The following is a 24,919-nucleotide window of genomic DNA, read 5'->3' on the forward strand; positions in this document are numbered from 1 at the left end:
TTGATAGACCGCTTTCTTTTTCTTTAGGAGGGTGACCTTGACTAAAACACCACATTCTTTGCTAAAAATTTCTTTTTTTTCTGTTCCTTTTCTTCCATTGCCAAGTTTTCCTTTTCTGCAGCTTGATGGAGTTCCTTTCTATTTGCTTCATGAGTTGCTATCCAATTCATGAATTGCTGAATAAAGCCAATTTAATCTTTAAATTTAATTCAAAGAATTTCATTTAATATCATATTGTGGTGATTAGGTTGGCTCTTAAATTTGAAGAGAAAATGCTGACACTTAGAATTCAATGTGAAAGCACCTTTAAAAAATATAAATTGTGAATATCTTAGGGAGCAGTATTGTTTAAACCAATGTTAAGATCATCTTCTGGGATATGCATAGACAAACTAATGTCTCTTAGGACAAACACATATGTATGCATGCTTTTTGTGGTGTTTTGGTTTAATGAAAATCCATGTTTAGCCTAATTTTTGTGGACAGCCCTTATTTTAGTAGTAAAGGCAGAGAAAAGATTAGCAAAACCAGAGTGCTCTGTGGAATATAGTTTTCTCTCTTCTGTGTATATACCAGAATCTCTCTTTTAAATTTTTTTAAAGTAAGGCTCGAGGCTCAGTGTGGTGCTCGAACTTACAACCCTGAGATCAAGAGTCATATATGCTCTACTGACTGAGTCAGCTAGAATCTCTTCCCATGCCTGTTTCATGGATTTTTTTTATTGTAATGGTAGCAAGCTCTGTCAAGAGCGAGGACTTAGCCCAATTACATTTCTATTAAAATGAATGGTTGATAAAAGGTTTATAATTTTTCCCCAAAATACGTTAAATAAGAAATGTTATGCTTACATATGAGAACATACAATGTTCTACTACCTACATGTCATTTTAAGTCTATCAAAATACATAATACTATTTTAAAAATCAATAGCACAGTTTGGATTAGTGTTTGCAGATTCTAAAAGTTGCTCAAAAAGCTCTGAAAAATCTAAGGCTAAGGCTGCACTGTCCAAAAAGAATGACCTTTTGCCATAGATGGCTATTAATCAATTAAAATGTGACTAGTCTGAATTGAGATGTTGCCATTAATAAAATTCACACTGGATCTCAAAGACTTAGTGTGGAAAAAAGAATGTAATGTATCTCCCTAATAATTTTCATTGATTTCTTATAGAAATATTTGGGATATTCTGGGTTAAATAAAATGTATTCTTCAAATTATTTTATTTCGTTTAGGCTTTTTAATATGGCTACTAGAATATTTATGTTCCCAACGAGCTTACATTACATTTTTATTGGAGAGCAGTGTTCTCCAGGCCAAGGATTAGCTGTTTCAATCTTAATTTCATATTGGATCTGTCTTTAGAATGCTTTTTGTTGCTTCTTGCTACTGAACATGGTACATTATGGCGTTACAGTAGGCTTTCTATAGGTAATTCTGAATAGTTGCTGATTACTCACTTGAGAGTCCCCGGATGGTCCCTTTCAGGTAGAAAGGCCAACTTCACTTACAAAGGGTACATCTGGAGAATCAATATCAGGACTCTTTAGCTTTGTAGGAGATTCCTTGTGACATAAGAACAAAATAATGTTTTTCTTCCTTCCTTTGTTTCTCAGTTACAAATAATCCAAAATCTTTTTGTCTAATCTATGTTGAAAGCTAAAGTGTACTCACCTATCTAGGAGGGAAGTTTATGTTTCGCTTGTAGCAGTGAGAAATGTGATTTATAATTCATTACCTTTAACTCTTTTCTAAAATAGAAAGAAATTTGTAGTGTATTCTGTATTGCTTAGGGAAAGTAACGTTTTGACTTTTTCTCAGTTTTGTAAGCACTTAATTTCCAAGAACTGCATGGGTGATAACATGAAAGAGGATGGTAAAAATGGAAAGCTACCTAATTCTTATGTGTAATCCACATAATAATTTCTGTAAAAGAGCTCTCAGGATTCTGTACTGAAATTATCTGGTAAGATTAAGAGCTTTTTATAATGTTAGCAGGTACGTGAACAATTGGAATATTTATACAGATATTTCATAGAATATGAATGTTTCAGAGAAGAATTAATTCTCCATTTAAGATATAGGTACTATAGACACAGTGGTTAAAATCTTATTTGTCCTGTTAGGTTCTGCTTTCAAGTTTCTTATTTGGCTTGATTAGCTGAGAAATAATTTTCAAAAAATTTTCATTCCTTTTCTCATTCATTAAACATTTATTGACTCAGCTCTGGTAAGGGGCTTCATGATAAAGCAGGTGCTCAATCGCAGCATTATTGACATTTTGGGCTGGATCATTCTTGGTTGAAGGGAGGGGGCTGTCCTGTGCATTGTGTTTAGCAGCATCATTTCTGCCAGCAGCATCCATTATGACAACCCAGAATATCTCCAGAGAAGGCCAAATATTCCCTGGGGGAGCAAAACATCTCCCCAGTTGAGAATCATTGATGAAATCAAGAAAGAACAGATGGGATTTGGAGTGGAGGTAGGAGAAAGATGAGGGAAATGACATTTGGGATCGAAGAGATGAGTGGATTTAAGAGATAGAAGGAAGAAGAATAGAGATGTCTCTGTGATTGGTAAATTGTGTGGAATTAAGGAAAGGCAGGAGTTAGCAACAAGTTGGATTTGTGCAACTGGAAAAATTGTGGTGCATTTCCCGAACAAAAAAATAAAGGAGGATGAAATATGCAAGAAAGAGGAGTCCCATTTCAGATATGGTGGGTTTGAGTGGGGGCATGACAATGGAACTATTGTCTAGGAAGTGGGTCCAGGAGTCTGTATATAGGAGTAAAGTCAGGACTGAGAGGTGGATTGAGGAGGCCAAGTCTCAGTAGGTAATACCTGGACAGAGTTATCTTTCAAGATAAGGTCATTTACCTGCTGGAGAGAAGGGCAAGTTGGATATTATCATCCAATCTGATTGTTTTGATAGAGATTCTCAAACATTCCACCAAGATGAAGTGGAGAGAAAACTAAAAACACATGTATGAAAACATTTTAGTATTGAGAGATACTGAATTGAGAGAGTGATGGAGGAGTGGGAGAGCTGAATGAAGAGAGAAAAATGACATATAATTCAGACAGATAGGTAAAAGTGAAGAAAGGAGAGTTTGCTTATTCATTTGTTGTTTATTGAGTGCTATTAACCATTATATGAGGGGGGATCCCTGGGTGGCGCAGCAGTTTGGCGCCTGCCTTTGGCCCAGCGTGCCATTCTGGAGACCCGGGATCGAGTCCCACATCAGGCTCCTGGTGCATGGAGCCTGCTTGTGTCTCTGCCTCTCTCTCTCTCTCTCTCTCTCTCTCTCTGTGACTATCATAAATAAATAAATTTAAAAAAATACTTAAAAAAACAAAACAAAACAAAAAAAAAACCATTATATGATTTTATGGGACACCTAGGTAGCTCAGCCGTTGAGCATCTGCCTTAGGCTCAAGGCGTGATCCTGCCATCCCAGGATCGATTCCCACATTGGGCTCCCTGCAGGGAGCCTGCTTCTCCCTCTGCCTCTGTCTCTGCCTCTCTCTCTCAGTCTCTCTGTCTCCCATAAATAAATAAATTATTTAAAAAACCCATTATATGATTTTAATTTAAGAGAAGCTGGGAAATTCACACATTCTTACAACCCACTTTCTTATACCACATTTTAGTGTAAAAAATTTCAAACATACAGGGGATCCCTGGGTGGCTCAGCAGTTTAGCGCCCTTTGACCCAGGACCTGACCCTGGAGACCCGGGATGGAGTCCCACGTCGGGCTCCCGGTGCATGGAGCCTGCTTCTCCCTCTACCTGTGTCTCTGCCTCTCTCTCTCTGTGTAACTATCATAAATAAATAAATAAATAAATAAATAAATAAATAAATAAATAAATAAATAAACAAACAAACAAACAAATAAAGGATGTGAAAGCATCAGCAGTCTTCACTCTCCTTTTCTTCTCTCCTGTCCTCCCTCCTCCTTACCTTCTTCTCTCCCCCCACCCCCTTTTTAAATCTCTGGAACTTAAATATATCACAGAAGTAAACAGTAAACAAAAAAACAAAACCCCCCAAAGACCTCCAAATAGTTCAGAGTCAAAGATCTATTATTAAAGAAAAAGCAAAAATAAAAATCCATACTACCTCAGTGTTCAAAGAGGCAGAAAATTATAATGGTCTTAGGCAAATTGTTCCCTCTGAGGAGCCTACATTCTAGAAGAGAGCAGTCTTGTGAAAGAGGGGAAACAAAGGCTTTTCAAACACTCCAGAACTGTTAAGAGACAGGGTTGTTACTCTGCTAGAGTTATTAAAGTTGACTTCTCCAAACCATTTACTCAAAAAAGACACCTAAAATGACTGGCTGGCTGACTTTAAATTATCTATATTTAAGAACATAATTTGAAAAAGGCTGGTAATTATTGTTGCATAATACTTTTACATTGGAAGGTTTGTAGGACTTTTTTTTTTAAAGATAAAAATACTTTAGGAGAGAGGTTTAAAGTGCAGTGCACAACATGCAAAAGAACATTTGCTTGCTGCATTTAAATTGCATCATATAATATGTAGTGTCTTTTCCTCCTTTGGGCTTATTTAAAAATACATGTTGGATAGCTACTCCAATATATTTTCAAAGTGTTTAACAATGAATTTGCAACTCAAATACTTGTAACATCATTGATTAATGCTGCTTTAATCTCTTGGAACTTCTTTATTTACCAGTGATGTTTAAACTTTTTTTTTTTTAATATGGGTAACTAAATTTACTAAGTAACAGTGACAAGATTTACAATGAAGGATATTTTCCTATTAATACAGGAGCCAGAATGTTAAGAAACTCTGTTATAGTAAACTGTTATACACTTTTATAATAAGGCAAGGACAAAATTTGCCTTGAAGGGTTTGCTTGGGAAGCAGTGATTTACACCATAACATCTGATTTCATGTGTTTGTGCCAAGGGTGTTTCCTTTTTTGTCTTTTTCCTTTTTATATGCAACAACAATAGAAGCATGTTTAATATTGATGAGTTTGACCTCCTGGGTATTATAGTATATGTACCCTTTTGGAATACAAATGCTATTTGATTTATATGGTAAATACGTAGAATTTTGGAGATTAGCATTTTAATCAACTCTAATCTCTTAGGATTTTTTTTTTTTATTCCCTCACCTTGCCATTTTGTCAAGAAAAGTTTGAAAAATGAACTTTTGATATGGCTAATGTTCTCTCACGCAGATAGATGCTAGGTCTGCATCAAACATAAAGTAGCACTGTATGTAGTAATCTTTCCTAAACCATATGCACAAGCAGATTGAGTGTTGAAGATCAGTTATTAAAGAAAAGAATAATCCATTCATTCAACAAATATTTCTTGAAGGGCCACGCTTCTGCACGCACGTTGAGGGGAGGGTGGGTAGTGCATGTGGCCGCGATATCACAGCACCTCTAAAACTGGAATGTAGCTTGTTTTTCCCCCATTTAAAATTCTCTTTTTTTGTGTGTAACTTTCTTCACTGCAGCTCCCAGAGCTTTGGAGTTCCTCGTGCATCTTCCAGCTGACGAACTTTTTCCACGGGGACAATGCATTCGATTAGCACGGTGGAGATGAAAGTCCCCGAGCTGGAGCAAACATTTTTCGCGCCCCGCTTGGGTGAGGAGCCCAGCGAGGGCGGAGGGGCTGGCGGCGGCCATTGGGGGGCCAGGCCCGGGCCGTGTTCTGCGCAGCCATTGGCTGGCTCTGAGCACCGCACTGAGCATGTTCGAGCCCCACTAGCTCCCGGCGGCAGCGGCAGCCACGGCAGGCGCGGGGGCAGGCGCGCATTGTGCGAAGAGGCGGCAGATGCGAGCAGGGCCGGCCCCGCGCGCGTTGGCCTCCTCGCGCCGCGGCTCGCCTGGCCGCCTCGCTGGCCCCAGTGCCTCCACCTCTGCGGGCTGGGGGCCAAGCAGCGCTGGCATGGCCTGAGTGCTGGAGGCGCCTCGGCTCAGCGGTGGGATTACAACATGGGGAACCAGGATGGCAAGCTGAAGAGGAGCGCAGGTGATGCCTTGCACGAAGGCGGAAGCAGCGCAGAGGATGCTGTTGGGCCCAGAGACCTGGAAGCCACAAAGAAGGGGAGCGGGGGCAAGAAGGCGCTGGGCAAGCACGGCAAGGGGGGAGGGGGCGGCGGCGGCGGGGAGTCAGGCAAGAAGAAGGGCAAGTCGGAATCCAGAGCCTCCGTGTTTTCCAACCTGCGGATCAGAAAGAACCTATCCAAGGGGAAAGGCACTGGAGGCTCCCGCGAGGATGTGCTGGACTCCCAGGCCCTGCAGACTGGGGAGCTGGACAGCGCTCATTCCCTGGTCACCAAGACCCCAGACCTCAGCCTCTCCGCGGACGAGACGGGCCTGTCGGACACCGAGTGTGCTGATCCTTTCGAGGTAACCCGCCCAAGTGGCCATGGACCCACTGATGCTGGGGTTGGGGGCAGGGTGGTCTTGGAGGATTTGGAAACAGCCGTGGGGGTGCAGGATGGACAAAGGACCAGTTCAGGCTCGGACACAGACATCTATAGCTTTCATTCGGCCACGGAGCAAGAGGATTTGCTCTCAGACATCCAGCAGGCGATCCGCCAGCAGCAGCAGCAGCAGCAGCAGCAGCAGCAGCAGCAGCAGCAGCAGCTGCTGCTCCAGGGCCCCGAGGAGCCTGCAGCACCTCCCACAACCGCCTCCCCCCAGCCCGGGGCCTTCTTGGGCCTGGACCAGTACCTGCTGGGGTCCAGCCGCGCAGCCGGGGAGGCCCCTTGCAGTCCTGACACGGAGCAGGCTCCGTCTGCGCTCTCTGACCTGCCTGGTAGCCTAGTCACGGAGCCCCAGGTGCCCGAGCAGCCGCCGCCCCCCGGCAGTCCCGGAGCCGTGGCGGTGCCTGGCCTGCCGGTGGGCCAGCCCGGAGCCGCAGACTCGCCCTCCTCCACCGCCTTCCAGTTCCCGGAGTCCTCAGCAGGGGAGCAATCGGCCGGAGCCCCGGGCCCAGGGGCTGGGGACACCGACGAGGAAGGCGAGGAGGATGCGTTTGAGGATGCCCCTCGAGGCTCGCCAGGGGAGGCCTGGGGCCTGGCGGTGGGAGAGGATCCCCCGAGGCTGGGGGCAGAGCCCGAGGGGGAGCGCAGCGGGCCTAGCGCCCTGGCGGCTGCCTCCCTCCCCAGCAGCCCCGCGCCCAGCGCCCGCTGCTTCAAGCCCTACCCGCTCATCACTCCCTGCTACATCAAGACCACCACCCGGCAGCTCAGCTCGCCCAACCACTCCCCCTCGCAGTCCCCCAGTCAGAGCCCCAGGATCAAGAGGCGGCTGGAGTCCTCCCTGAGCCGCGGGCCCAGAGCTGCCCTGGTGTCGGCCGCCGCTCCAGCCAAGAAGCACCGGGCTGACGGCGGCCTCGCCTGTGGCCTCAGCCGCTCCGCGGACTGGACCGAGGAGCTGGGCAGCCGCGCGCCCCCGGCGGGGGGCTCCGCGCACCTGCTGGAAAGCGGGGCGGCCTCGGAGGGAGGCGGTGCGGCGCCCCCCGTGCAGGCAGCCAAGGTGTCTGGGGCACAGGCGGCAGCGGATGGCTTCCAGAACGTGTTCACAGGTGAGTGTGCCCTGCGCTGGGTCGCCTGCCAATCAGAGCCTTCCCCTGTCACCTGCTGTCCTCACTCTGAGAAGCCTGGGCCAGCTGGTTGCATGTCCTGCCTTCTTAGGGCAATCCTAAAGTCCTGCACGCCAGTTCAGTAAAATTCATTTCTTTTTCTTTTCTCTACTTTTTTTTTCTATCTTTTCTTTTACACAATCTTCAAGAGAACAACTTTGTTGTGTCTCTTAAGTCATCTCAAGAAAGGGCTCCTCTGTCCGTTTCTCCAAAACATGTGGTGTTCTCTATGTCCAGGGTGTCACCAAGTAGATTAACTTCTTTTTTTTTTTTTGGCATAGTTAGCTAAACCATCATCCTCTGTCCGTCCTTATCCCCACAGCACTAAAAAGCACAAAATTGTTAATGATTCTTTGACAAGAGTCAGTATTGGAGAAATAAATAATTTATTCCAGTACTGTCCTCAGCAATGAGGCGATCTCTCATTGCTCTAATATATATGTGTATGTGTATGTATGTAATATGCAGTTTCTATTTTGCAGCAATCGCTGAGACTACTCAGTGAAGTGAAGGGGGCACTCCTGTTTGCTGATGCAACCAAATCTGATACATGCTATTAGAAAGTTAATACATAATGAAATAGAATATTAGGGATAATTTTCATTTGGTTTTATGTCCAATCAAAACAAGATATAGGTGGGAGATAGTAACGGTGAGAAAACCAAAGGAACATGTAATCCAACTAGTACCTCTTTTTAGCTTTTGTTATAGATTCTGATGGGCACCATAAAAGCCTAGCTAAGGAATCCCTACTTACTGTGGTAAATAGCAAGTAGTATAATGAGTTTCTCCATTTTTATAGGCTTAAATGTCCCAAGGCCTTACCTGAAGTACCCACTGGTAGAGTGACAGTTTGTTTCATGTTCTCTTCTACTCTTAATTATTATTATTATTATTAAAAATTTTATTTATTTATTTATGAGAGACACAGAAAGAGAGAGACAGAGGCAGAGACATAGGCAGAGGGATAAGCAGGCTCCTTGCAGGGAGCCCGAAGCCGGGACTCGATCCCGAATCCCGGGATCAGGACCTGAGCCATCCAAGCATCCCTCTACTCTTAATTATTTTTTTTTTTTTTTTTTTTTTTTTTAAATTTTTTTTTAATTTTTATTTATTTATGATAGTCACAGAGAGAGAGAGACAGAGACACAGGCAGAGGGAGAAGCAGGCTCCATGCACCGGGAGCCCGATGTGGGATTCGATCCCGGGTCCCCAGGATCACGCCCTGGGCCAAAGGCAGGCGCCAAACCGCTGCGCCACCCAGGGATCCCTACTCTTAATTATTAAAGGAAATATTCACTATAAGAATTTAAGGAGTAGGAAACAGTGAAAGTTTATGCAATTACTGGTAGGTTTGTGATAAGTATTTGAATGATTAAACATTTCAAATGTAATTTGAAAAGCTTAACAGCTTCTGTTACTTTAATAAATGGGTTATCTATAAAACATTCTTCTTTTTTAAAAGATTTTATTTATTTATTCATGAGAGAGACACAGGGAGAGAGAGAAGCAGGTTCTCCACAGAGATCTGGATGCGGGACTCTATCCCAGGACCCTGGGATCACAACCTGAGCTGAAGGCAGGCACTCAACCAGTGAGCCAGCCAGGCGTCCCCACATTTTAATTTTCACCTATGGGTTACCTTTTACTTTACATTTATAGATTCTTATACTTAAGAGTAACCTTCTTTCATTCATTTATTTATTGCTCCTTTTCACTCTCTCTCTCTCTTTTTTTTTTTTTTTTTTACTTATCTCTTCCCTTTATTGTATAGGTTAAATGAAAAGTAATGTTTACTGTCTAATTAATACCTTTTACATAAATTGTAAAAAAAATAAAAAAAACCCTCCAAATCTCTAGAAGACCATTTTTGAAGGATGAAGATAGGAAAGTTCTTGAGTTAATTTTGTGAATTTAATGTTGGTGAGAAATCATGTGTTTCCTCTTTAGTTAAGTAATCATTCATTTACAAATATATATATGTATATATATATTTTAAAGATTTATTCATTTGACGGAGAGAGAGTGCAGGAGGGGTTTCAGGTAGGGACAGAGGGGGAGAACCTCATGTAGACTCCCTGCTGAGTGCAGAGCTGGACTTGGAGCTGGATCCCAGGACTCTGAGATCATGACCTGACTGAAACCAAGAGTCAGACACTCAACCCATTGAGACACCTGGGCGCTGCTATAAATATATATATATTTTAAAGATTTTCTTTATTTATTCATTTATGAGAGACAGAGAGAGAGAGAGAGACAGAGAGGCAGAGACACAGGAAGAGGGAGAAGCAGGCTCCATGCAGGGAGCCCGATGTGGGACTCGATCCCAGGTCTCCAGGATCATGCCTTGGGCCAAAGGCAGTGCTAAACCACTGAGCCACCCGGGCTGCCCTAAATACATGTTTTTAAATGAAAATATCACCATGATTTAGATGATTATTTCTTAATATTAATGGTTGCTCTTCCTAATAGCATTAGAGTTTGGATATATATTCATTTATTTAATTTAACAAATATATATATGTATATACATAGATATACCCACATACATTCTGGATAATATGTTAGTGGCAGGACATATAAAGTTCATTAAATCATGGTTCTGCCTCTCCAGGGCTTTCTGAGTACACTAGAGCAATAGAGACATGCCGCGCAGTCTTCTGGGACATCAAGGGTAAAGGGACTGATTTCCTTTGCAGGGGTCAGGGAAGAGGACTTCATAAGAAGATTGATCAGAGTCCTGAAGATCATAGGCCGTATTTAGGTTGAACATTTGTTTTCCTTTAGAGAAAAACAAAACTCTCGCTACTTGGATTGTATTTTAATTTGCTGAGTATTTCCTAATTTGAAATTTTAGACTCTTAAAGGAGTCCTGTTCAGTAAGTATCTGTGTTCTGTTGCCCTCTCCAGGGAGATTTTTACTGTGCTGGGCAAAAGTGCAGAGTTAGTTCTTTTAATATGGACCTCACCGATTTTGTTTTCGATGGTTGAATATAGCTGCTCAGTGATCCATAGATATTTGTGTAGCTATTTCCATATATTTATCTCAGCCACTTACTTTCTTAAAAAAAAAAATTGACAAGTTTAACCCAGTCTTGAAACTGGTGGGGAAATGCAGGTAGGTAAAGAGATGAAATAACTTTCTCAAGGTCACACTGTGATTCATTCTGAGGCAGAGCCAGAAATAGAAGCTGAGTCTACTGATTTAAGTCTGAATGTCCTTGCTTATTACTCATTTTTGAATGTTGGGTACTGTAAGACAACATAAAGTAAAAACTGTTTACAAAAAATATAGAATTTAAATCTTGACTACAAGATTTTCTAGTTTGTCTGTTTTTAATAAGGTCAATCCCTTTAATTGCCGAACATCTGGGCTTCCTTGGGCTGAAAGTAGAGTGATTGTTGGTCAGACTGAACCAGATTCTCTCCAAGCAGCTCTCAGGGAAACTGTTCTTGTGGTGGTAGAGTGAATCCAGATTGACACATGCTGCCTGTTTTCTTGTCATCTGGCATCACATTTGCTTCTTTACCATCCTCTACAATTTAATGGGTGTCTTGGATATTACTGAAGGCCTGGGAAACAGTGGCATTCTCCTTAGGGAAATTGGGGTTTTTTGGCCTTTTTTTTTTTTTTTTTTTTTTGCACGTCTTTGGATCTATTAATTGCCAGCTGCCTTTGAAGCAGGTGATCATTATATCTATAAGATTCCATAAACGTCTTTTATTTTTAAACCATAGAATGAGGGTTGTCAACTCTACAGAAAGGAACAGATGTTTTTCTCTTTTTACTGTCTTCCAAACGTAGGGAGAAAATTCAGGCAGATAGAGATCTTCGTGGCACATGTTTTTATTTGTTTGGTAGATATAACAACATTTAATGATGACAGAGACCAAAACTTTATCTTGTTTTGTTGATGATGTTTTAGGGCATTGCATTGAAATATTTCCAAAGTTAATTTGTTTGACATACATCTTTTTCAGTGTTGAGTAGAAAAAAGGCTTCTGAAATTTGAGAGGTTCCTTTGCACAGTAAATCTAGCAGAAGCTTGTTAATAGATTTTTGCAGTTAAAGTTTAGACATGTAAAATGTTAAATTTGTGATGCTAAATCACTTTTGATGGGAATCTTTCCAAAATCAGTTATGTGCTTATCTGTCTTTTTAAACACATGGAATCAAAGTTTAATCTGTTTTAAATGGCTTAATGTCCTCTTCAGACAGGTCATTGTTACATGCTGTGAAAACATTGGGGATGCCCTCCACCGCTGTTGAGGTATGCAGGGTGCTGGCTCCAGTCTGCTGTTTCCTGACTTTGTTTCTTGACTCTTTGCACCTTTGTTTGCACCTTTGTTTCTTGACTCTTTCCTTTCTGTCAGCTATTCATTCATAGAGCTGTCTTTGTCTCTTCTCCACCCCCCATAATTCTAATTTGATTTTTCTGATCAATTTGTTATTGGTTGGCAAATCCTTTCATTATGATGTAAGGTTATATTTATTGCACTTCTACTAAATGCCACTGTGTGGTGCATTATATAATTATCTGTAATCCTTAGAACAGTCTTGAAGTATAGCTATTTATTTCCATTTTCCCAGTGAGCTAAACAAGGTTCTGACAAGTGAAGTAACTTGCCTAAGGACTTTAAGCCAGTAAAAACCTCCTCTAGGATATGTACTTAGATAAGCAAATCTGTTGTTCATGTGTATAAAATAAAATCGAGGTTATCATTGAGCTTTTAAATGACTAGCTAATTAGTAAATGGGTTGCACATTAGCATTTGGATTGTATGACTCTCATTTTGGCTTTTCTAAAGGTTATCTTGATTTTTATATCCATAGAGAGGGGCCCACTATAGGAGTACAGTACAGGTTTTCTTATATAGCTTGTTAAATTATTAAACTTCTGAATTTGTTAAGGCCAGTTGCTGTCTTATTTCTAGCATCTGACAGAGTATCGATGTCCTTCATGTCCAATACATGAAGTCAGAATCATGTCTGATGTGTATATATAATGCATCTGTCTTACTATATAACAGGAGAGGGGATTGATTATATGAATACTGTCCTTTTTCCTTTATCTTGATTTACTGGGTTCCACATATCAGAATAGATTTTGGTAACAAAAGCTGGGACTGGAAGCACTGTTCTTAAATCATTTTAGTTTGGTCTGAAATATCCTTTCCTCATGATGTTTTTTTAAGACTGTGGTTTGGATTGAAGTCAAGCACCCCAGTGGTGAATTTTCATGACTACTTTATGAGCTGAGGACTGGCCTACTTTTAAGTGCATTTAAGTATGTGGATGTAAGCCATGTGTATTTGAAATTCGACAGGTGCTTTTAGAGCTGTGTTTCCTTCTGATTCTATTAAAAAGGCTCTGAATATATATACAGTCAGGTGATGGTACAGCAATTATTCAACTATTATTCTAGATTAGTTTGTATCTTAGCTTTTTTAAGTGACTCTCAAGTAATTTTTTCTTACATATATGAAGGTAGAGGAGTAATTTCAAAATGATAATGTTAAGATTAAATGAAATAGTATATATGAAGCCACCACAACTCTTCCTGGTATGTAGGAGGCCCACAATTGATGCTATTTGCTTTCCTCTCTTAGTTTATTGTATTAATAAACTTCATTGCTCAAAATGGTCCAAAACCAAATTGGTTAAAACAAAACAAAACAACTCTGGAATTGTATACAGAAGTTTGATTAATATACCTAATCACTATTTTCCCCCCAATCATTTATGCATCATTTTTTTTTCTTTTAGCATTTTCTATGATTGTTGGTTTCCTTCAGGGTTTGGATAAGGAAAGCATATGATGGAGGTGTGGCTGTGTGATTAGGTGCAGGTGCTAATTTTTAAAGGAGGGTTGGGGAAGAGGAGGTAGCAGGCAGACATCCTCAGTATTTATGTTCTGCATAGCATCTGGCTGCAATGCCTGACTTTGCAGCCTTAACCTCCCACAGTTTCCTTCGTAAGCACTCAGCTTTAGACAAGTTAATCTGCTTACCCTCCTATGAATGTGCATTACATTTTCCTGACTTGGGCCTTTATCTTGAAGTTTTTACCCTCTTGGACCATACTATTTTCTCTCTTGATTTAGCATCTGAAAGGGCTAATTAAATTTCCATTTTCATTTTTTAATGTCTTTACCGATGACCTCTAACTGGTGTCATTTACTTCAGTATCTCTACACTTACTGTCTGCATCATATTATGTATACTTCTTGGGTTTAGGGATTCCTTGTCTTTTTTCTTACCTGTTTCTGCTCTTCCTTCCTCCTCGTATACTCATCTGATTCTGTCCATCATTTAATCTTCTATCAATACATCCACCAATATCTTTTTTGTGCTGCTGTGTGCCAGTGAATGTGATGGACACTTAGCATAAATGGACTCCATTTATACTGTGGGATAAAGAGGTCTTCATGTGGGGCCGCCCCGGTGGCTCAGCGGTTTAGCGCCACCTTCAGCCCAGGGCCTGATCCTGGAGACCCGGGACCGAGTCCCATGTCGGACTCTCGGTATGGAGCCTGCTTCTCCCTCCGCCTGTGTCTCTGCCTCTCTGTGTATTTCATGAATTAATAAATATCTTTTTTTTAAAAGACTTATTTATTTATGATAGACATAGAGAGAGAGAGGCAGAGACACAGGCGGAGGGAGAAGCAGGCTCCACACCGGGAGCCCGACGTGGGACTCGATCCCGAGACTCCAGGATCGCGCCCTGGGCCGAAGGCAGTCGCCAAACTGCTGAGCCACCCAGGGGTCCCCTGAATTAATAAAAATCTTAAAGAAAAAGAGGTCTTCATGAATAATTCTTTGCCACTTTAATGAAAATTTTTACTTATTTTTTAAACACTTTATTTATTTATAGTGAGCGCGAGTAGGGGGAGGAACAGAGGGAGAGGGAATCTCAAATGTATTCTCCCCTGAACGTGAAGCCAGATGCAGGCCTTCATTTCATGACCTGAGCTGAAATCGAGTCTGATGCTCAGCCAACTGAGCCACCCAGGCAGTCCTGCCATTTTTTAAAAAACAGGCAAGTTGGGTATCTAGGCTTCTTATTGGTAACTTCCTATTGAATTCAGGCTGGAAAATTATTAACATTTTTGATTAGTTGAAATTAATTATTTTCATTGAGTTGTGATTGAATCTGATGAAAGTAGAATGATATTTTGATAGAACTTGTTTTGAGAGAACATCTATTCCCAAATTTGTTGGTTGATTTTAAAATAGCAATGGTAATGCAGTAATTGAGCTTCCAATTATAAATTTTATTGGTAATGAAAGAAGGAAATAGAGAAACTTTTATTACTGTATTTATTCCTGCTTATGCATTATAAGTAATAACCTGATGTTAATGAAATTTAGCATTAAGGGACCATTAGGAAGAAACAAATAAGTACTGCCTGTAGCTTGATAGTTATTGGATAGAATTTAGTTACTGAAAACTTTCCCAGGCTTTTTTATATTAGAAATATAAATATATGACAAATATGACTTCTAATCAATTTGAAATGCTATTTAGTAAAGCAAGGTGTTATCACATCGGTGTTATATGAGCAAATAATGACAGTTATTGGATGCTGTAAGAGGACTCTAACCTTGCTGGAGAATTGTTACTCTTTGACACCTGTTCCTCTGCGGATGAGAGAGAGGGAAACATGTATGTCTTCCTCTTTTCCAAGAATGTCTTGGGAGATGTTGATTGGATAGGAAAATAGCTATGACTCTTCTGTGATCTGGTCAGTTCCTGCATATCCTGGACCCACTTGAAGCTGTATTTTCTGTTATACCAGAGCCATCATGGCCTGAATATTGTCCTTTGATTTTCAGGGGGAAGGGGATGATTTTTTGAAAAAAATTAACCCTATATTGATGTTTTTTTTACATATTTAATTTATTTATTCATGAAAGGCACAGAGAGAAAAAGGCAAAGACATAGGTAGAGGGAGAAGCAGGCTCCCCTTGGGGAGCCCCATGGGGGACTTGATCCCTGGACACCGAAGGTAGATGCTTAACCACTGAGCTACCCAGTGTCCCCTGTATTGGTGTTTTAAAATGGTGCTTAAACACTACTCAGTTACATCTCTTTTTTATACTTCAAGCAGAAGAGTTCTTTGTTGTAATATAGTGTAATATATGTATGGAAATCAATTTTGTGTCATTTAATTTGTTGCTTTGCATACACAGGAAGGGAAAATGATGTTTATCAGTAAGTTCCTAGCACTGCTAATGGCAGTAGTGCGGGCTGAGAAGTCTTTCAATCTGCCTCCCTTTTAAAGTATCTCAATGATTTCCTGGAAGACCTGAGGCAATAATTTCTTACCTCTTCTTGGTACCCTGGTTTCCTAGGTACAAAAATGAAAGATTCTTCGTCCAGTCCTCCAACTTTGAGTTCTATAGATGTGACAGTTCAGCAATTACCTTTTCTCTTAATGGCGATACTCTGCATGTTTAATTTTTCTTTATTGTTAGAGCTGAAGAAAATCCCTGTGCTGAGGGATCCATTTATACTGTGGGATAAAGATACTTTGGATATTGGTAGTAAGTGATGGTGAGAGCAATGATGTTTTGATCTTGCTAGTTATGACCAATTGTTGATTGATACTACAGGAGATTTGGATTGGTTGGACTGCCATTACCTAATGCATATTGAGGATCTGGTGTTTTTGGACACTCCTGGTAGTGACTATGTGTGGTGAGTGGTTGACATGTTTTATGAAAAGGAAAATTGTGTTGTACAATGTATGATGCCAGTAGTATAATGAGTAGAAGTATATGGAATCTTTCTAATATTGACACCAAACATATTGAGAAAGTCCTTTTTGTACTTATTGTCTACAATATAAGTCATCTCCTATTTTTGGATGGATAATTGGCTTTGCATTTTTCTTTTAGTTTAAACTGCTCAAGAAAAATAGTACTATTAATTCTCTTATTTCATTGTACTTTCACATTCATTTGACCCCTGAACAACACAGGGATTAGGGGTGCCAACCCCCACCCCTGCAGTCAAAAATCCATGTATAATTTTTGACTCCCCCAGAACCTAAATACTAATAGCCTACTGTTGACCATATGACTTACCAATAACAGTCTACTAAAACATATTTTGTATGTTATATGTATTATTTACTACATTTCTTATAATATGGTAAGCTAGGAAAAAGAAAATGTTATTAAAAAAAATGATAAGGAAGTTGAGGCACCTGAGTGGCTCAGTGTGTTGAGCATTTGCCTTAAACTCAGGTCATGATCTTGGTGTCCTGGGATTGAGCCCCATATTGGCTCCCTGCTTCTCCTTCCCTCCTTCTCTCCTTCTGCCCCTCCCCACCCTGCTCCTGTGTGCATGCTCTCTCAAATAAATAAATAAAATCTTAAAAAAAATAAGGAAATTAAAATACATTTACAGTACTGTATTCTATTTGTATATAAAAAAATCCACCCATGCAGTTCAAACGATTGCTGCTCAAGATTCAACTACATTGGTTTTTGTATGTTTTCAAGTTTCCCTTCTGTCCTATATGCTTACTCAAAATTTTTGTTAATCCATGATGTTCCATGTAGAATTTTTCATTGACTTAAACTTTCTTAGAGACTGAGGCTAAAAGGTATTGAGAACTCCTAGGATTTTTACTTTTGTTTTGTTTGTTTGGTTTTATTGTCCTTAAAAAAGTACAGCTTGTTTAAGCCCATTAAGAAGCAAATAGACTAGAAGAGAACTATTTCAGCATCACAAATGAATTCATTTGAATACTCTGTGGAAAGTTATGTAAACAATGATTCTCTTCATTATTAACATATAAGTCTTATCTTTCAAAAGATGAATGAAAACAATGGGATAACTATAGAGATAATCTTTTGGAGATCACTGGCCCTTCCTCTTTCACTCCACCCTCTTTTATTTTTTATTTATTTATTTATTTATTTATTTCCCACCCTCTTTTAAATCTGTAGACTAATACTTTCCCTTTGGAGACATAAGGTATGTAAATTCTTTATGGGAGGTGTTATGTTTTGCAGCTACCCAAGATGTTCTGCAAGACAATTATATCTTACTGTCCTTATAGTGCTATTTTGGTTAAATGGCTTTAAGAGTGTTAAATGTTTGGATAGTATCCTGGTAGTTTATTTCAGGATATAGGGTTTGATCTGTCTCTTCTAATTTTAGAAAAATCCAACATTGTGTTGACGCTGTTGGATCTAGCATATAAGGTTGTATAAGAACTGCAGTGATTTCTGTAGCGAGACAGTTGTCTGGGCCAAACATGTGATATAAGTGAAAAAGTCATCCTTTAACAGATGACTTTTATCTCTGATTTGGATTATTTCTGTAAGGAGGCTTATTTGATTCTAACTTCACAGATCATTTTCAGTACCATCTGCCTTGTAAAAGCTGGGCATGTAGATTTAGGTAGCTTTAGCCCAACCCCAAGGTTGAGCTACCAGTTTCCTTTGTATGTACCTTCTTGGTTTTATTACCAACCAAAGTTACCAGTCTGTAGCTCCTATCTCTCTCCTGGGTATCAGGCACATCCCACTTAGTATCATGGCTCTGGCTCTTTGATTATTTTCTATAAGGCGGGATGCCTGGGTGGCTCAGTGGTGAGCATCTGCCTTTGGCTCAGGGTGTGATCCTGGGGTCCTGGGATGAGTCCCGCATCAGACTTCTTTTAGGGAGCCTGCTTCTCCCTCTGCCTCTTTCTTATGTCTCTCATGAATAAATAAATAAAAATCTTTAGGAAAAAAATCTCTACAAGGCAAGAGAGTAAACTAATAACAAATATAAAGATGAGCTAAGATGAGGTGGTGATTGCAGTTTAGAAACTTTTCAATGATTCCCTACTGCCCTGAGGCTAAAGTTTAAAATCTTTACTGTATATGTCTTAATATTCTAATGCTCTGTGGTTTTATCCCCTTCTTGTTGCGCAGTGTCTGTCTGTCTCATCCTGTCTTGAATACTTCAGTTCTTCAGATATCTCATGTTCTCTCTAGTAGTTTTAAGTATTAATGACACTGTTTCTGATCTGCAGGATAAAATACATTTATTCGTATCCCTCAGTATATGGCATACCCCATCATTAGTCCATGCAACAAGACTCTTCATTTTGTCTGTTATTTATTCCCTGTATGGAGTTTCCTTCATGATCCAAAAGTACAGCATTCCTATGAAAACTTTTGTAAGCTGAAATGGTATAAAACAAAGAAATAATTACCATTAACTTATATGGGAAAAATTTTGAAGGGTCCCAGACTCAAGAAAAAAAAAAAAACCCTCTCTGAGACTTTTTCTGATATCTTAGGATGCATCTTGCTATTGGCTACACAAAATAAATCAAGGTACAGAACAGATGCCCACAGACACTGGTCAAAGCTCTGGTGGCATGATGCTGACATGCTAAGTGTAGTTCCTGGGGAAGGCACTGGGGTGGGGGGTACCACTCTTGTGTGGGGTGTAAAGATGGCTTGAAAACAAATGCTGAATGCTATTTTTGCTTTTTGCCTTTTTTCAAGAAAGCGAAAGTCCTTTTTGGATTTCTTTTGGTTACTGTAAACAAGTACTAACATGGATCTTTTGCAAAAACAAACTGGTGTTTTGCTACTTTTCAAAAAGCAGGGAATAGCTGTATGTTCATTTCCTCTTCTGTTCTTTCAATGGGCATAGGGAACTGCTTTTGATGTTTGACTGATATCCTTGGAATTGTATGTATTTTTGTAAAGTATGTAATATTTCTGTATATCTTTAGTTTATACAAACACTCTGATTTGGACTTCTTTCTCTTCTTTATTTTTTATTTTTAAAGATTTACTTATTTACTTGAGAGAGAGATTAGGAAGGGGCAGAGGGAGAGAGAGTGTTGACTCCTGGGTGAGCAAGGAGACCCATTACCAGGCTTGACCTCAACTTGAGTCAAAACTAAGAGTCCCTCATTTAACCCACTGCACCACTCAGGTGCCCCTTTGTGTGCTGGGGGAGCCCAGTTATGGGGCTGACAGCAGATGTAACATCCAGCCATGGGATTTCATAATTCTAGCAGTCAGTGGGAGTGTGCTGTAGAACCCAGGACTTTAGATCAGAGAAGAGACAGCCACTTTCTTGGTGGCCTGGTTTTAAATTGTGTCTTGGTGAGTGATGGAGGAACAGGGCTAGCTGAGGACAAAGCACAGCTGATATCTCACAAACAACCCGACTTAGAGTGGGATACGTGTGGCATTCCTCAGGAAGCTTCTAGTCCTCTTAATTTTTTTTTTTTTTAAGATTTTATTTATTCATGAGAGAGAGAGAGAGAGGCAGGCAGAGACACAGGCAGAGGGAGAAGAAGGCTCCATGCAGGGAGCCTGATATGGGACTGGATCCCGGGTCTCCAGGATCAGGCCCTGGGCTGAAGGTGGCCTGAACCACTGAGCCACCGGGGCTGCCCTAGTCCTCTTAATGTTAATGCTTTGCTAGAGGGAAAAACAGTCTTTAACTTGACAATGGCAATGCCTCCAATATCTTGTAGGTTCTCCTTAGCATTTGAAAATCCTTTTGAAATCTTCCTTTTCCTTACTTCCCCCAACTCCCAGGTATATAATCAGCTACTTCTCACAAACTCTAGGCAACAGCACTTCCTGCCCACATGTCCTGTTTTTGTGCTTTATTTATTTATTTTTAAAAGATTTTATTTATTTATTCATGAGAGTTGGAGAGAGAGGCAGAGACACAGGCAGAGGGAGAAGCAGGCTCCATACAGGGAGCCTGGTGTGGAAATCGATCCTGGGTCTCCAGGATCACGTCCTGAGCCAAAGGCAGACACTCAGCTGCTGAGCCACCCAAGTGTCCCCTGTCTCTGTGCTTTAATAAAATCGCCATTTTGCATCAAAGACGTCTCAAGAATTCTTTCTTGGTCAATGGCTCTGGACCTTACCTATATTCCAAAACTTCATCAGTGAGTAGTTCTAAAAAGATTGTAGAATCTTTTCCTTCAACCCTTTCAAGATTCTGTACAGTAAGAAATTCTTCTTACTATTTAAACTATTTGGAGTGGATTCAGTTGTATGTAATCATTGGAATCTTAGCATATACAATCAGTTTTACGTATTATATATATTTATTATATATATTTATATATTTAGGTATTATATATTTCACCCTTTACATTTAAGCTTTCAATTTATCTAGTATCCAGTGTATGATGTGATTAATGTAGGGATTCAGTTTTATTCTTCTCAACATCATCCCCTGTATAGTTTTTACTCAGTGATTTTTCATACTACCTTCATGTGATTCTCGTATATAGGTAAGTTTGTTTCTGAGGTCTATTCCTTTTATGTTTGATTTTCTATCTTCATTCAGTACTATACAGTTCTTTTCTTTTCTTTTTTTTTTTAGATTTTTTTTTTATTTTTTATTTATTTATGATAGTCACACAGAGAGAGAGAGAGAGAGTCAGAGACACAGGCAGAGGGAGAAGCAGGCTCCATGCACCGGGAGCCCGACGTGGGATTCGATCCCGGGTCTCCAGGATCACGCCCTGGGCCAAAGGCAGGCGCTAAACTGCTGCGCCACCCAGGGATCCCTTTTTTTTAGATTTTATTTGTTTATTCATGCAAAGCACAGAAAGAGAGAGACAGAGTGAGAGAGAGAGAGAGAGCCAGAGACATAGGCAGAAGGAGAAGCAGGCTCCATGCAGGGAGCCTGATGTAGGACTCTATCTTAGGACTCCAGGATCACATCCTGAGCTGAAGGCAGATGCTCAACTGCTGAGCCACCCAGGCATCCTTGGTACTATATAGTTCTTAAAGTGTGGCTTTGCAATGTGTATAATTCCTGGAAGTGTCCTCCTTTTTCAAAGTTGATGGACCTGTTGTCTTCCATAAGTGTGGAGTTTCTTAAAAAGTCCTAATGGTGTTTGATTGATATTTTATTAAGTTTATAGTTTAAATTAAGGATTATTGTTGCTTCTGTAATATCACCCATGACTGAAAGGCATCTTCATTTATTTAGATTATTTATGTTCTTTTACTAGAGTTTGGACCTTTTCTCTACAGAGGATTTGTGTTTTCTTTGATGAGCTAGTTTCTGAATGCTTCATATGTTTTATTGTTAAGGGTCGTGGTATCTTACTTTTGTATTATTTCTAGTTTCTATTGGGGATAAAGACATCTTTTCACTGTCTTTCAGTTGTATGGTATGATTTCCCTTATACATATTTTTTAAAATTAAAGGTTAGTAATATCTAAGGTTTAGAGTTAAGATTATTATTATTATTATTTTTAAAGATCTTATTCATTTATTTGTGAGAGACACAAGAGAGGCAGAGACATGGGCAAAGGGAGAAGCAGGCTCTATGCAGGGAGCCCCATGTGGGACTGGATCCCGGGACTCTGGGATCACGCCCTGAGCCAAAGGCAGATGCTCAACCACTGAGCCACCCAGGAGTCCCTATAGTTAAGATTCTTTTTTTTTTTTTTTTAAAGATTTTATTTATTTATTCATGAGAGAGAGAGAAAGAGAGAGAGAGAGGCAGAGACACAGGCAGAAGGAGGAGAAGCAGGCTCCATGTAGGGATCCTGAAGCGGGACTCGATCCTGGGTCTCCAGGATCAGGCCCTGGGCTGAAGGTGGCGCTAAACCGCTGAGCCACCCGGGCCGCCCTATAGTTAAGATTCTTATCCAACTCTGATGTGTGGGTTTTTCCCTCCACAGCACTAAGCAGTTCTTTATGACTCCAGCTAGGTGTTTTATAATTCAACTTAATTTTGACATTATCTACCTGGAGATAGTGTACTACCAGATTGCCCCCTCATCACTTGCCAACCAAAATTCCAGACCTGGGCTTCTGACTGACCAGTTATATGTTCCAACAGCTCTCTCCTTGAGTTCAATTAGTTTGCTAGAGCATCTTACAGAACTCAGAGAAACATTTTACTTACTAGATTACCATAAAAGGATATAACTTTAATATAAAAGTTTATTATAAAAGAATATGACTCAGGAACAGCCAGATGAAAGAGATACATAGGGCAAGGTATGGGGAAGCTGTGGAACTCTCATTTTCTCTTAGCATGCCTTTCTCCCCAAATCTCTATGTGTTCACCAACCAGGAAGTGCTTCTAACACAGTCCTTGAGTTTTTAGGAGGTTTTTAAGGAGGCTTCATTATATAGGTTTGATTGATTAAATCATTGCCTTTGGTGATTGAACTTGGTCTCCAGCTACTCTTCCCTCCTGGAGGTCAAGAATAGAACTAAAAGTTCCAGCCCTCTAATCACAAGGTTTTCCCCCTGGCTAACTGTCCTCATCCTTAGGTGCTTTCCAAATGTCATGTCATTAACATAAATGCAGCTGTGGTTGAAAGGGGTTTGTTGTGAATACCAAGATGCCTTTAGTGCTCTATCACTTAGGAAATTCCAAGAGACTTAGGGGCCAGAAACTGTGTGAAAAACAAATACATATTTCTGTTTATAAATCATAATATCATGAGGCACCTGGGGTGACTGGCTCTTGGTTTTAGCTCAGGTCATGATCTTGATCAAGTTTTGGAATACAAGTGAGGTCCGGAGCCAACGACCAAGAAAGATTCTTGAGATGTCTTTGGTGCAAAATGATGGTTTTATTAAAGCATGGGGACAGGACCCGGGGGCAGGAAGAGCTGCTGCCCCTGGCCCGTGAGGGGTGGCTGATTATATACCTGGGCATTGGGAGAGGTTTGAGGATAGCTGTACTCTAAGGAATTTTGGAAGAAAGGTTTCCAGGACCTTGAGGGGGCTAGCCATTGGTGGGAAAAGGTGCACTTATTACTGTCTAATAAAACCTGAGTCATGAGACCCTTCAGATGTGTATCGGTGGGCCATGTCCTTGGCAGATGATTGCCATCATGCATCTTGGGGGTTTAGAGATAAAGGAAATTTTTTTTAAAAGAATTTTATTTATTTATTCATGAGAGATACAGAGAGAGAGAGGCAGAGACACAGGCAGAGGGAAAAGCAGGCTCCAAGCAGGGAGCCCGATGTGGGACCCGATCCTGGGTCTCTAGGATCACGCCCTGAGCTGAAGACAGGCACCAAACTGCTGAGCCACTCAGGCATCCCAAAGGAAATTTCTAAAGGAATTTTTATATGTTAAAGTAGGCTTACAGGCTCTTGGGGGTTGGGCTAAGATTGCCTTCTGCCCTTAGCAAAGCATTAACATCCAGGCAGTTGAGTCTGTAGAAGGTCGCACTCCCTATTTCAAGAACTTGTCAATGTGCTTTGTCCTCAGCTAGTCCTCTGTACCCTCATCAATCTCAGGGTTATAAGATCTATCCCCACATCAGTCTCCGTACTGGGTGTGGAGCCTGTTTGGGATTCTCTCTCTCCTTTCCCCTCTGCCACTCCTTCACTCCAATTCACACTGGGTCTCTCTCTCAAAAAACAAAAAATCATAGTAGCATAATAGTCATATGGGTTTTAAAAAGCAATATTTTTTTACAGCAAAATGATTGAAATATAATCTTATGTCATGATATGAATTATATATATTCTTTTGAAAATACTGTGGTTGTTATGGCTTTCCTTTTGTCATTGTATGTGATCAGTTTTTGTGTCTGTGCCTCTCTTTGGGGAGTCATAATCCTAAAATCCAGAAACATTACTAACATTTTAATTTAGAAGGTTGTGTTTTACACTCAACATTAATAAAAATCTCTAGTATTTAAAGTGCTTCAAAGGCACCATTTAAACAATTATATAATATTTTACCAATCAGAAAAACACCCACCCGTCAGTGTTCATTACATACTCTTCCTTGGTTTGCCCACTATATATTGGGCTAACTTTTCACACCTTCATTTGGTCTTTGTCCACCTTAATTTAACATCCACCCTTGCGTATCCTTTTCATGCATATCTCAAATTTCTGTTTTAGTTCAATAATGAATTCCAGGCATAAATTTCCTATTGCCTTGAAAGTATGATTGTAAGGATATGGGAGTATATCCAAACTCAACTTCTCTTTCCTCTAAACCCCAAATGCTCCCTTATTTATTGCCTGTCCTGGTACATGGTTAACAGTTCTGGCACAGCTCTTTACCCAGTTTCTTAAGCCAAAATCTGGGAGTTATGCAAATTAGCCAAGTTCCTCACACTTACTCTTTCTTAAATCCAGTCAGTCACTAAATCCTGTTAAAATACATTTCAGAACATCTCTCTTAAAATACTCATCCTATTCTTTGCAGGGGAATGATTAATGCTCTTCTCACAATTATTCAATGGCTCTGCATTGGCTTCAGGGAGAAATTTTAAACTTTCGGTATATATTCAAGC

At 40.3% G+C, this 24,919-nt stretch overlaps 1 protein-coding gene across 8 annotated transcripts in view; it reads left to right on the plus strand.

Annotated features, from left to right (window-relative positions):
• The first annotated feature begins 5,701 nt into the window (after positions 1-5,701).
• The window catches only part of FMN2 (formin 2), a 370,601-nt gene continuing 351,383 nt past the window's right edge, over positions 5,702-24,919 (plus strand). For 2 of the 8 annotated variants that reach the window (XM_049112363.1, XM_049112362.1), the window contains exon 1: positions 5,737-7,576. In XM_049112363.1, the coding sequence (XP_048968320.1) occupies positions 5,977-7,576 (1,600 nt within the window). In that variant the 5' untranslated portion in view covers positions 5,737-5,976. Of the gene's footprint in view, positions 7,577-24,919 lie in introns of all 8 variants that reach the window. The other 6 variants (XM_049112364.1, XM_025430503.3, XR_007411942.1 and 3 more) reach the window with 5 other exon arrangements.

This window comes from Canis lupus, chromosome 7 (assembly GCF_003254725.2).
Source record: "Canis lupus dingo isolate Sandy chromosome 7, ASM325472v2, whole genome shotgun sequence".
NCBI classification, from domain to species: Eukaryota; Metazoa; Chordata; class Mammalia; order Carnivora; family Canidae; genus Canis; species Canis lupus.